At 36.8% G+C, this 13,451-nt stretch overlaps 2 protein-coding genes across 2 annotated transcripts; one reads left to right on the top strand and one right to left on the bottom strand.

Moving 5' to 3' along the window:
• Nucleotides 1-1,503: 1,503 nt before the first annotated feature.
• LOC105395744 (serine/threonine-protein kinase RIO3) lies at nt 1,504-3,728 on the top strand. Its single transcript, XM_011567706.3, has 2 exons — nt 1,504-2,985; nt 3,074-3,728. Exons 1-2 carry the CDS (start codon nt 1,642-1,644, stop codon nt 3,533-3,535), a joined length of 1,806 nt encoding a protein of 601 aa, XP_011566008.3. The 5' UTR covers nt 1,504-1,641; the 3' UTR covers nt 3,536-3,728.
• Nucleotides 3,729-3,753: 25 nt separating this feature from the next.
• LOC105395745 lies at nt 3,754-13,447 on the bottom strand. Its single transcript, XM_011567707.3, has 6 exons — nt 13,278-13,447; nt 12,912-13,161; nt 12,513-12,729; nt 4,576-4,654; nt 4,374-4,474; nt 3,754-4,088 (listed from the first exon to the last, which is right to left on the bottom strand). The coding sequence occupies exons 1-6, from the start codon at nt 13,340-13,342 to the stop codon at nt 3,919-3,921; spliced, it is 882 nt and encodes a 293-aa protein (XP_011566009.3). The 5' UTR covers nt 13,343-13,447; the 3' UTR covers nt 3,754-3,918.
• Between the last annotated feature and the right edge of the window lie 4 nt (nt 13,448-13,451).

Raw genomic sequence — 13,451 nt, 5'->3', positions numbered from 1 at the left:
TTTTGTCATACTCTATACGTCATACTGAACACCGCCATCTCTTTTTATTTCTCAACCTCATTGTACATACATACAGGGTGCCCTTGAGACACCCTGTATATATAGATATAGCTGTTCCGGCGCGCTTCGCTTCGCCCTAAATAGTTTTCCCGTGGGAATTTCGGGATAAAAAGTAGCCTATGTTTTTTCCCAGGGTCTAGACCGTATGTATACCAAATTTCATTCAAATCCGTTCAGTAGTTTTGTCGTGAAAGAGTAACAGACAGACAGACACAGTTACTTTCGCATTTATAATATTAGTAAGGAGTAAGGATTGTTATCACAAGTTATTAACTTCAATCTATAATGATATCCTAATCCTAACTATCCTAACTAATATTATAAATGCGAAAGTAACTGTGTCTGTCTGTCTGTCTGTTACTCTTTCACGCCTAAACTACTGAACGGATTTGAATGAAATTCCGTATACATACGGTCTAGACTCTGGGAAAGAACAAAGGCAACTTTTTTTATCCCGGAATTCCCACGGGAAAACTTTTTAAGGTGAAGCGAAGCGCGCGGGAACAGCTAGTAAGACATATTTGCCTTAACGTAGTTACACCACACAACAGTTATTACATTAATTAGCTAAATGTAAGTTCAATCTATTTATGTACCTACCTACATGCAACAATAAATAAAAAATAAATTATTAACTATATACATAATTATTTATTACCTCGCATATAACAATGTTTCAGTTCAGTTTTGTTCATGTCACTTGTAAAAAAATATGCGAGTGGGTGTGTGTATTCCTTTTTTATTCCTTTCACCATGAAAACCAATTTATGTTTTGCTAGTTTAATGTTTCCCAAGAGAAGCAAATCCTTTCAATTGATCCCTAGCGGCATCATAATGCACTTGTGGTGATAAAGTAATTTCGTCCAAGATTACTATCTTGCGTGCATCATTTATCCTCGCGAGGCAAATCTTTGACGACATTTATCAGTTTGGTACACATAGTATTTTAATCTTCAGCGGATATGAAGATGTCGAACGCTCTTTGCCAGTGCCGCCATTTCAGCTCGGTTCACGTGGAACCACGTGGAACCTGGATCCATATGAAATCTGTTAGGTCGCAAGAATTTCATAAAAACACTTTTAGCGGATAAATATGCTTTTTCTTGACACATCATTTTTATTTGTATATAAAATTTATAAATAACGATATACCGAGAATATAGGCTTTTATTTACAAAAATTAAACATGTTAGGTATTTGCGAGACATTGTAAGACAACTGAACTGACACTGACACGCAATTTATTCATAATAGCCATAGATCATGACAATCTTGACATTCATTTTAATACTACTTATCTATGTGTCTTGTTATTGTTCTATGGTCTTGTTCATAACGCCATCTTACATCTTTTTTGGTAATAAGAGTAATATAAAGAGATGGCGCTACCTTCTACTAAAAGTTCAGCCATTAAGGCAGTGACCCCCCCCTGGTCTATGCTACATAACATCTGTCAGTGACACTTGCTATTGTGTTGTGTGTCTATCATATTTTTATATTAAAAACCCTATAAATTTTAGATAAATCCTATTTATTTTATAATTTTTAAGCTAAAACTGTGATATTATTTACCTAAACAAAATGTCTAATCCGTGGAAAAGAATAGCAGAACCGGTTGTCGTTCAAAACTTCTCCGAAATAATGTCTGAAGAAGTAGCTAAAGGTCTTCAGGTCAAAGAGGACATGCGGTTTGCTGAAATAGTGTCGGACCAGCACATCGCCCCGAGCGAGGCGCAGGAGGCCATCCCGGCGGAGGTCTTGAAGCAAATCGAAGAATCCAACGCGAAAGGTTATTGCGACTCTGACGCCATCATTGCAAAAGTGTTGCAATGTCAGTTCGACAAGGAATACGATGACGAAATAAAGCTGATAGAGAAGAAGAAGAATGGCGATGCTAAAGTGTCGATTTCGTTTGATAATTACCGCCACGTGCCGAGCTCCCTCGCGTACGACTCCGAGTCAGAGGACGAGGATGTCTACAAGTCTGACAAGAAGGACTGGGACCGATTTGAAACTAATGAGAAGGAGTTCGCGAGCCTCCCCAAGAGGGGCTACAAGATGAAGGAAGGCGAGATGGTGACTAAACATGACAGTGTCATCAATGGCAGGAGGAATGCTTGCAGAGTCATGGCCTTCCCTCCTGAGTTCTGCACTGGAGATGGCGCCGGCTTTGACATGAAGCTGCCAAACACTGTGTTCAATAGCTTAAAAGCTCACAGCCGGTGGGACCAAGCCCGCAGACACAAGATGTTGGACAGAAAAGAAAGTCAAGCTACAGCTGTCCTTGGTATTGATGAAAGGACTAAACTCATTCTGTTTAAACTCATCAACAATGGAATGCTAGAGCAAATCAATGGGGTAATTTCCACTGGCAAAGAATCTGTGGTCCTGCATGCCAACAGTGACCCAGCATTCCCTGACATGATACTGCCTAAGGAATGTGCAATCAAAGTCTTTAAGACAACCCTGAATGAGTTTAAAACTCGAGACAAATATATTGAAGCTGACTACAGGTTCAAGGATCGGTTCTCCAAGCAGAATCCTCGCAAGATCGTTCACATGTGGGCCGAGAAGGAGATGCACAACATGATGCGTCTGCAGAAGATCGGCGTCAACTGCCCTGACATGATCTGCTTGAAGAAGCATGTACTAGTCATGTCATTCATCGGCAAGGACAACAAGCCAGCCCCTAAGATCAAGGACATAATTCTAAAGCATCATGAGTGGACCAGTGTGTATGAAGAGGTTGTGGGGCTCATGCACAAGATGTTCACAGTGGGGCACATGATCCACGCCGACTTGTCCGAGTACAACATCCTGTGGCACGAGCGCAAGTGCTGGATCATTGATGTCTCCCAGTCAGTGGAGCCTGACCACCCTCATGGTCTGCAATTCTTGTTGAGGGATTGCCGTAATATCAGCAATGTAAGTATATTTTAAACTAAATTATATCTCAAAACCCTTGTCTAAGTCTTAATATTATTGCCATACTAAAATTGCTATTTCATTTCAGTTCTTTGAGAAGAAGGGAGTGCCAAATGTGATGTCTGCTGAGGAAATCTTCAAGTCCATCACAGGGTTTGAAGAAATAGACGTGAACTTGCTGGATGGGGTGCACCCTACATTCAATGCTTTGGCTTCACGCTTTGAAATAGAGCCCGATGACAACAGGAATGTGAGTTACCCATTTGACTACTGCTGGTCCAAGAGCAATGAGGGCAAGCCGGGGCAGTCGAGGACCCGCACCAAGAGTGATCAGACCACTTCTGACGAATCGGAAGAAGATGAATTTGATGAAATGTGGGAGCATTCCCTCAAGCAGAAGATGGTTATTGACAGTGGTGCTGACTTCGGAAATCCAGTCAAGCTTGATGATGAAGATGTCAGCAAAGCAGCAAACATCAGTGAAGAGCTAAAAGTTCCAATAACTAAAGATGAAGATAAAAGTAGCAGTGGTATTGACGAGAATAAGTAATTGTGTTCACTTAGTAAATCTGAGCAAAAAATTAAGATATTTTGAATATCCGTTATCAATATTAATATTGACAACATGAAAAATGTATAAGAGTTTGATAAGAATAAATACTTAGAAGTATCACTTCATTTGAATGAAGGAGCTTATATTGTTGTATACAGGATTCAGTTTGAAATAAAATAATAAACTTGAATTACTGTGTTTATTTTAAAAGAGATCCATTATCATTTATACATTTTATACACCATACATCACTTTACTATACTTGTACATAACATAAATACTTATATTTACAAAATATAAATAAGCACTCTTCATAACCATGTCAACAATATTTCACATATTCAACATCATCCATCCATTCATTCATCATCATCATCAATCTACTGATTTCTCTCCATCTTCCTTATAATAGCATTGAGTAGATCCCGCTGCTGCAGCGTCAGGAACCCACCAACGTCTGCCGAGACCGCTGTGAGAGCCTCCACGTCGCGCGCGAGCCCGCACATCACGATCGACTGCAGTTTCAGCTTCAGGTCGCAGTTGAATGGCACTGGAAATAAGGGAAGTATAAATTACATGGGTTTATAGTTTAGTTGTTGCCATATTGCAATATTTATATGCTACTGTTGTATAGAGAGATTATTCAGAATCAGAAACCATCAATAACTATTTAGTAGGTATCTGGCCCTCAGAGTCCCAATGTGTAAAAATACAAATATTTATAGTGCTGTTATTACACCCTCTTCCTCCTAGCCTTATCCCATCGAAATACATTAAAAAAAATGAATAATAAGGTTTCACATCATCATCATCTAAACGTCTGTATGTATATTACCTGCATTATCATTGAGGAGGTCATTGAATAGTTTCTGTAGGGAGGGCTTCCGCTCAGCGTGTTCTTCCAGCACTCCCAGTAATATTCTGGTTATTTGTATTCTGAAAAATAGGAACCCAATGAATTTTTGGTTGGCTAAATACTAAAATAGGTACTAATGAAAAAGTGTAATTGTCATTTTTGTTGTTTTTAAAGAACTTACTCAGTCAAAGTGTGTTCAGGTATATTCAACTTGGAATCACAAATTGTGTCTGCTGTTTCAAGCGCCATATCATATCTCCCTGAAAATGAATTAGCTCTATGTAGTTACACAGTCATTAACAAAATCAGGACATCACAGCACTTTGTTATTCTATTGAAATATATTCATATTGTTATTGTAACTTAGTATTCATTGAGTATGGATTTACAGTTTATGAATCTATCTACTGTTAGAGTTGTCAGATGGATACAAGTTCTTCTACTGCGGGAAAGACGGGAAGAGAAACGGGGTGGGGATTGTGTTGGATAAGGATTTAAAGAATAATATAATAGAAATTAATAGAGTCAGTGATAGAATAATTTACATAAGGATTTTACTGGGCGACCTGGCGTTGACTATTATGAGCGTATATGCACCCCAAGCTGGATGTGATGAAAGGATAAAGGAAAAGTTCTGGGAAGAATTTGATACCACCTTAATGAATGTACCCTCTGATGATCAGCTGGTTATAGGAGGCGACTTCAATGGGCATGTTGGCAAGAATAACCATGACTACGAATGCGTACATGGAGGTAAAGGATTTGGCAGTAGAAATTTTGAAGGGGAGTGCATATTAGAAATGGCTACAGCATTTGACTTGGCTCTGGTTAACACATACTTTCAAAAGAAAGATGAACACCTTATAACTTATAAAAGTGGTCAACATGCAACACAGATAGACTACATGTTAACCAGAAGAACAGATATTAAAAAAGTCAAGGATTGTAAAGTTATACCCGGGGAGCCTCTAACTAGTCAACATAGATTATTAGTCGTAGAATTAGATATTGATCTCAATAGAATTAATTATAGGCAAAAACATGTACCAAAGACCAAATGGTGGCTACTGCAAAATGAAAATTTTGCAGCAGATTTTAAAGATAGAATAGTAAGAAAAATTAGAGAAGTAGAATTTAATGAAAACATAACTGTGGATGATGATTGGAATGTCATCGCCAATACCATAAGAGAATCGGCAAAGACTGTACTGGGAGAGACAAAAGGAGTCAAGAAGATAGAAAAGGAAACATGGTGGTGGAATGCAGAAGTACAGAGGGCCTTGAAAGACAAAAAGAATGCATTTAAAAATTGGCAAGAAGAACTAACAGATGACCAATTAAGAGCAGAGAAAAGGCAAATATATCAGCTTATGAAGAAGAAGTCTAAAACATCTGTGGCGATTGCAAGGTCCCAAGTACAAGAAGAACTGTATAAACAACTTGAAAAGCCGGAAGGACAGAAAGCGCTATTTAGATTGGCGCGTAATAGGGAAAGAAAGGCAAAAGATATGATTCAGATACGATGTATGAAAGATGAGAATGGAAGAGTATTAACAAAAGATGAAGAAATAAAGGTGAGATGGAAGAATTACTTTGAACAATTGCTGAATGTAGAGAATGATAGAGTTGGTTTACCGGAACCGCAGGGCCTTAATTTAGGAATGGTAGATAAGATTAATGAATGGGAAGTTCAAAGTTCAAAGTTCAAAGTTCAAAGTTCAAAGTCATTTATTTGTGATTCACAGGTCAGAAGTAAGGTGTAAAATTACAAAAATATTGTTTCACCGTAAATCAGCCAACATGGCATACAAATATTATAAGTATAGTAAGTACTTCATTATATCTATCATGCAGTCATGCAGAAACAAATAATTAATTAAATATAATGATTTCAAAAATAATTATAATTAGGTCCATTATTATAATTTCGATTTACTCATTGTGTATCGGATAGGTATTCGTTAACGCTATAGTATATTTTGTCCAGTAAATAGTTTTTAAGTTTAGTCTTAAACAGTTGGATGTCCTGTGCATCTCTTATGGCTTTAGGTAGCTTGTTGAAAATAGTGGGAGCCATTCCAAAAATATTTTTCCTATATAAGGCTGTAACATGGCGAGGAGCACTCACCTTGCTACCGTAACGCAGGCTTCTAAAGTGACCGAAACTATTAAAATTTAATTTCACAAATATAGCCATTTCTAATATATACAAAGAGGGAAATGTAAGAATTTTGTATTTTTTAAACAATTGTTTACAGGATTCTGTGCTTGTAATTTTTCCTATTGCGCGAATACACCTTTTTTGGGATTTGAAAACAGAATCTTTGTTGGTCGCATTACCCCAGAATATAATTCCATAACGGAGAATGGAGTCTACGTACCCTTTATAGGCAGTAACTACTGTTCCCTCACTTACAACTTTACTTAAATTATGTAGGGCGTACGAAAACGTGTTTAATTTTGAGCAAATGTGGTCAGTTTGTGCTTGCCAAGTAATGTTCCTGTCAATATAAAGCCCCAAAAATTTTGTCACTTCTGTTTCTTCAATTTTATTATCATTGTATTTTATGTCAATAGTTTTATTATTTATCCGTTGTTTAAATGTCATTATTTTAGTTTTGCCCAGATTAATTAATAGTTTATTGTTATTAAGCCAATGAATTATGTCTGTAAGAGTATTATTTATGTTATTTTCATAATTTGATTCTTTATCATCTTTAAATAGTACTGTGCTGTCATCAGCGAATAGAACCATTGGGTGTTCTGTAACTTGAGGTAGGTCATTGATGTAGATGATAAATAGTAATGGCCCTAATACGCTACCTTGTGGGACGCCTAATCTATTCTCTTTACTATCTGAGAAGTAAGCTGTTTCAGTTTTAGATTTTGTGCATATACGATTGATTTGGGTCTTTTGTGTTCTATTTGTCAGATATGACTTAATTAGATTTTGTGCTGTTCCTCGCACTCCGTATTTATCTAGTTTATTCAGTAAAATGTCGTGATTCACATAGTCAAAAGCCTTTGTTAGGTCCATGTAAAGGGCTGCTACAGGTATACGTTTATCCATGCTATTTAGTACAGTCATTAAAAATTCATATATTGCCTTATTTATTGATTTGTTTTTCCTAAATCCCATTTGCATTGGTGAGAACATTTCATATTTCTCCATGTATGAATTCAATCGCTGGTAGATCACCTTTTCAAAAATTTTCGATAATATAGGTATCAATGCTATGGGCCTATAGTAGTTCATATTTTCCTTGTCTGTTTTCTTAAATAATGGTATTATAATTGAAACTTTTAGTTCATCGGGATATGTCCCTTCATTTATACAAATATTGATACTGTGGCTTAGCACTGGCGCAATAACAGGGGCAACACGTTTAATTATATCAGTAGTAATCTCGTCATAGCCAGTACTTTTTGTATTTTTTAATGATTTTATTATTGTAAATATTTCATCTGGAGTTGTCGGTTTCATGAATAGAGAATTAGAATTATTATTATTTGTATTGAATTTTATTGAGTTATTAGAATTTGTATTTATGTCAGTTAATGAAATTTGATTAATAAAGTAATTATTGAAAGATTGAGATATGTCACGTGGGTCAGTAAGTATATGTCCGTTATCATTTATTTTGTTTATATATTCCTTCATATTTCTTGACTTGGATTTGTTTATGATATTCCACGTAGCTTTGCATTTATTGTCAGAAGTGTTTATAAAATAATTATTTTGTGATTTTTGGGTTAGTTTTATTATGGTTTTAAACCTCTTGGCATACTCTTTGAATTTTATCTTTGATTCTTTTGAGTGACTTCGTCTATAGTTCCACAGAAGTTCTCGTTTTCTCCTAGAACATTTTTTCAACCCTTTCGATAACCATTTATGTTTGAGAGAGGTTGAAAATTTTACTCTAATTTTAGGAAAACATAAAAGGTACAAAAGTTGGAAAATTTCATAAAATTTTTGAAATGCTTCGTTTGCATCATCTGATGCATAGACTTCATCAAAACTAATTGATTTTAAGTACTCTTCAAACTTTTTTACATTTTCCTCACTATAATCTCTTTTAACCACATACCAATGTTTGAACGTATATGATTTTTTTACAGGACAGGTAAGAATTTGTGCACAGTGATCAGACAAGGCTAATTCGACAACTTTACTAGTACATCCTCGCATGTTATGAAAGACATTGTCTAAGCATGTTCCACTAGCTAGGCGGGTAGGTTCGTTTATTTCAATTTTTAGGTTATAACTTTGTAAAATATGTTTAAGAGTATCCGTAGTTTTAGTTTTTGTTAGCATGTCGATATTAAAATCACCACATAGAATTACTTTTTTTTTGTTACTATTACAAAGTGTTGTTAGCAACTCATTTAGCTTCTTAAAGAATAATGTATATGCTGAAACGGTATATTGAGTAACTCTATAAGCACAGACAATTATAATATTATGTTCTGTAAGTTCTATTGCACAGCACTCTAATATATTATGTAAAACAAATTGAGTTACATCTAACGTTTTAAAGCTATGTTTTACATTCACAAGTATGCATACTCCTCCGTGTCGTGTTTTCCTAGAACAAGCTGAAGCTAGTTTATAATTGGACAGATTTAATATGTTGTAGTCATCTTCAATCATATTATGTTCCGTTATACAAATGACATCCAACTGTTTACCGCTATTAGATAATTCGTCAATATGTATAGATAACTCATCCAATTTTCCAATGAGTCCATCGATATTTTGGTGGAGTATATTGACTTGTTTATATACGAAAAAGATCATTATCATTATTATACAGTGGTTTAGTCGGTTCATTACCAGTGTCAAGATTGTTTAATTTATAGTAAATGTCATCGGTTGCTTGCAATATATCTTTAAAGACTACACGCATTCCCATGTCATTTATTTGTCCAGAATATTTGTTATACATGTCAATATTATATGATAAGTTTGCATTAGGGTCCATAAGAAATACATGTTTGTTTGATAACACATCAAAATACATTAAATTATTAAAAGTTTCAATTCTCCAGTTATACATCATTTTATGTTCTCCATATTTATAAGTTGGGAGACATATCAGTATGTTAGTGTTCTCGATAGATTGTGTGACGTGTCTTATATGTAAAACCAAATCGAAGTAGTTTTGTGTGGTCGTAAAGTCCTCTTCTCCAAGTAGGATGATACACATGTCATGAAGCGTCAGGCTTTTAATATCATTTTGCTCCAGCTTTTGAAGAAGACCTTTGGTTCCAATGTTAGGATAGAGAAGGTGACTTAACTTATACTTATTAGGATAAGTTTCTTCCGCTATTTCCATTATTTTATTATTTTTATTCGTGCTTATGATTACAATTTTATTTGGTTTCGACTTAGTTTTAATACTGTCAGTAGGTTTCGATATGTTCGGTTCATATTTAGAGCCTGTGGCGTGAACTTGAACAGATGTAGAGATTGAAGTTGAGTTACAGGCTTCTACTACATTTTCATTTGCACTTATGTCGGACGGAAGTGACTGTAACTTGGGGGTTTTTTTTGTCGAAGTTGATTTCTCGCGCTTTTTCTTCGGCGTGACTAGGTCATTTTTGAGACTGTTGGTAACCTTTTTGTACATATTATTCTCTTTTTGTAAACTTTGTACAGTATTTTTGAGTTCCGTGTTTTCTAGGTTAAGGTTTGTTATTTCATCGTGTGCTGCTTTTAAGTCTCGATTGAGTATTTCTATTTTTGTTTTTAATTCTTTTATAATATCGTCTTCCTCTTCTGAGAATGATGGCATACTACTAGTGGTGCCATCTAGTGTTGATTTGCTTGCATTATTTTCATCCTCTGCCGGTTTAGACTCTGATTGAGTTCTTTGACGTCTTCGGAATGTGATGAAACTCATTTTTTTATTTTGGTTTGGAATCACCGCTAGGTGGCGACACCGATTTTTATTTATTTTTGTCTTTTTTGCTGGTCTCGATCTTGGTTCTCTATTGATTTCATTAATTTATCGCCAGAGTAGTTTTAAATAAACAAAAATATCTGGCCGCAGTTGGGTTCGAACCTGCGCTCTCAATTCGTGAGAGATAGTTTCGAGTGCTTAGACGACTACGCCACGATTCATTAGGAGAACAAGGTGAAATATGTGGTCATGTCCAACATAAATATAGTGTATGTCCGTTGGTAGACTTTGATCCCTTGATTGTTAGATAAAACATAAAGTGCACTAAAAGATAACAAATTCACTTTTAATTGATTACACTTGTGCCGTTTTGTCACACACACTTCCAAATTTCGATTTTTCGTATAGTCAAGTTAACATTTATTATGGTTTTAGTTATTTTGGTTTAGTTCACTGTGTCACTTCTAAATACTTTATTCCGCAATATTTTTGTTTGATAACACTGTATGAGGTTTATTGATGAATGTTTATAATATATTTGTCACTTTATACCACTTTGATAAAGATTTACTATTATTTATGTTAAAATTAATATTCCTTCCTCGTAAACTTGACTTTGCGGTGCGAAGGTCAAGCTTGCATTACGAAAAATGGGTAATGGGAAGGCTGTTGGCCCAGATAACATACCTGTAGAAGTTTGGAAATTATTGGGAGATGATGGTATTTATTGGTTGACCTATCTTTTCAATAAAATCTTCGCAGAGGAGTCAATACCAACTGATTGGAGAGGGAGTTATCTGGTGCCAATTTATAAGGAGAAAGGAGATATTCAAGATTGCGGAAATTACAGGGGAATTAAGTTGATGGCACACACGATGAAATTGTATGAGAAGGTTATCGAAAGTAGGATTAGGAGAGAGTCGACAGTATCGGCAAACCAGTTTGGCTTCATGCCTGGAAGGAGTACAACGGACGCCATATTCGCAGTGAGACAATTGATGGAAAAGTTTCGAGCTGTACAAAGAAACCTGCATATGGTGTTCATTGACCTTGAGAAGGCTTACGATCGAGTCCCGAGAGACCTGTTGTGGCGGTGCTTGCAGAACAAGGGTGTACCCGTAAAGTACATAAGTATTGTTCAGGACATGTACGCAGGTGCCAACACACAGGTCCGCACCGCAGTCGGGGTCACCGATAGGTTCGAGGTCAGAGTAGGCGTGCACCAGGGTTCATCCCTGAGTCCATACCTATTTCTATTGGTAATGGATGCATTAACATCGGCAATTCAGAAGGAGGCGCCCTGGTGCATGCTCTTTGCAGACGACATCGTGCTTGTCGATGAGAGTGGGGATGAATTACAGGTGCAACTGAACCAGTGGCGAGATACCCTAGAGAGTGTGGGATTGAGACTGAGTAGGACCAAAACAGAATATATGTTCTGTCAATTCGGAGGGCCTACTTCAGCTGCGTCGATATCTCTGGGTACCTCGCCACTGGCAGTAGGTGAGGATTTCCGATACCTCGGCTCCCTTCTACAGAGTGATGGAAGTATTGACAGGGATGTGACGAGACGAATGAATGCAGGATGGATGAAATGGAAACAACTCACCGGCACGACGTGTGATCGCAAGATGCCAATTAAGATCAAAGGCAAAATATATAAAAGCGTCATAAGGCCGGTGATATTGTATGGGGCTGAGTGCTGGGCAACCAAAGTATGCGATGAGAAAAGGATGCATGTGACAGAGATGCGAATGTTGAGATGGATGTGTGGTGTTACAAGAAAAGATAGAATACGAAATGAGTATATAAGGGGAAGTATGAAAGTGGCTCCTATAGTGGAGAAGATGAAAAGCCATCGTCTTTCTTGGTTTGGGCATGTCATGAGAAGAGAAGATGATTATGTGACAAAGAAAGTGTTGGAAATGAGACCCGAAGGAAGGCGCAAGAGAGGAAGACCAAGAAAGACGTGGCTTGATTGCGTGAAAGAAAATATGAGAGAGTGTGGAGTGAATGAGGATATGACAGAGGATAGGGTTAAATGGCGTGACATGACCACCAAAGCCGACCCTAAATAAGGATAAGGCAAGGAAGAAGAAGAAGAAGAGAATCTATCTACTGTTAACAAACTACTACAAATTCATTATTATAGTGACAATGCTACCTGAGATATAATTATGTCCAGATTATTATTTAATAAAGAAATCATTCTTACCCTTCTGTATATTCAATCTGAGTATATTGCTCAAACACTTGACCCTCATGAGGTTCCCCTCATCCATGGTCTCCAGTGCCTGCTGGTAGTACGCCAGCGCCTCCAGGAGGCTTCCGAGCAACACCAGGCTGTTGGCAAGCTCCAGCAGAATGGATGTGCGGAGAGGAGACTTCTCCGGGTATTTGTTCATGGCTTGGATGTAGGCACCTATTGCGGCCTAGAATATTGGACAGTGTAGAGTTTTAGAAAAAGGGTGTATGCAAATACACAGATAGGAATAGTTTTTATTTAATTTGTAAGAGTATGCATGGTAACAAAGAATATTAGGCCATATTCATATCAGATCCCAGAAACATTATACACAGTATTACTATTTTGTCTGACTGACTAGATTCTCACCTCCAGATTCTCTCGAGTAGGACTATAGCACTTGAGAGAACTGAGTTTCATCTCCGCCTTCATGAACTGCCGAGCAGCAGTCAAGTAGTACTCAGCCTCTCCCAGGGTGTTGCCTGCTGAGCTCTCGCACTTGGCCGCTCCCACGTAGCAGTGGCCCGCGAAGCCTGGCTGCTCAGAATGCTCACACTGGATTGCTAAGGCATTAAACTCGTTTGTGGCTTCTGTTATGTTTGGTTTTCGCATGAATCGCCTGAAAAGTAAGTGGAAATGTTTAAATCAAACAGAACCTATATCTTAACAATTATCAGCTGATGCCAATCGAATTGTATCAAATTTTATCAAAACTTAAAGATGTAAACAACTTACTTTTTGAGTTTTGTGTTAATGTTTATGTATTGTTCAACGAAACTTGCATCTAAATCGGTCGACATTATGAAATTATCTATTGAAGCAGGGAGCCGTGATACAAACAGTATTTGAATTTCTGTTGAATTATTTTAGATTTTTGCTATTTATTTTATTGTTGCAGAAGTTACTGTT

This window comes from Plutella xylostella, chromosome 3 (assembly GCF_932276165.1).
Source record: "Plutella xylostella chromosome 3, ilPluXylo3.1, whole genome shotgun sequence".
Classification (NCBI taxonomy): Eukaryota; Metazoa; Arthropoda; class Insecta; order Lepidoptera; family Plutellidae; genus Plutella; species Plutella xylostella.
This window is presented reverse-complemented; position numbering and strand designations above follow the sequence as displayed.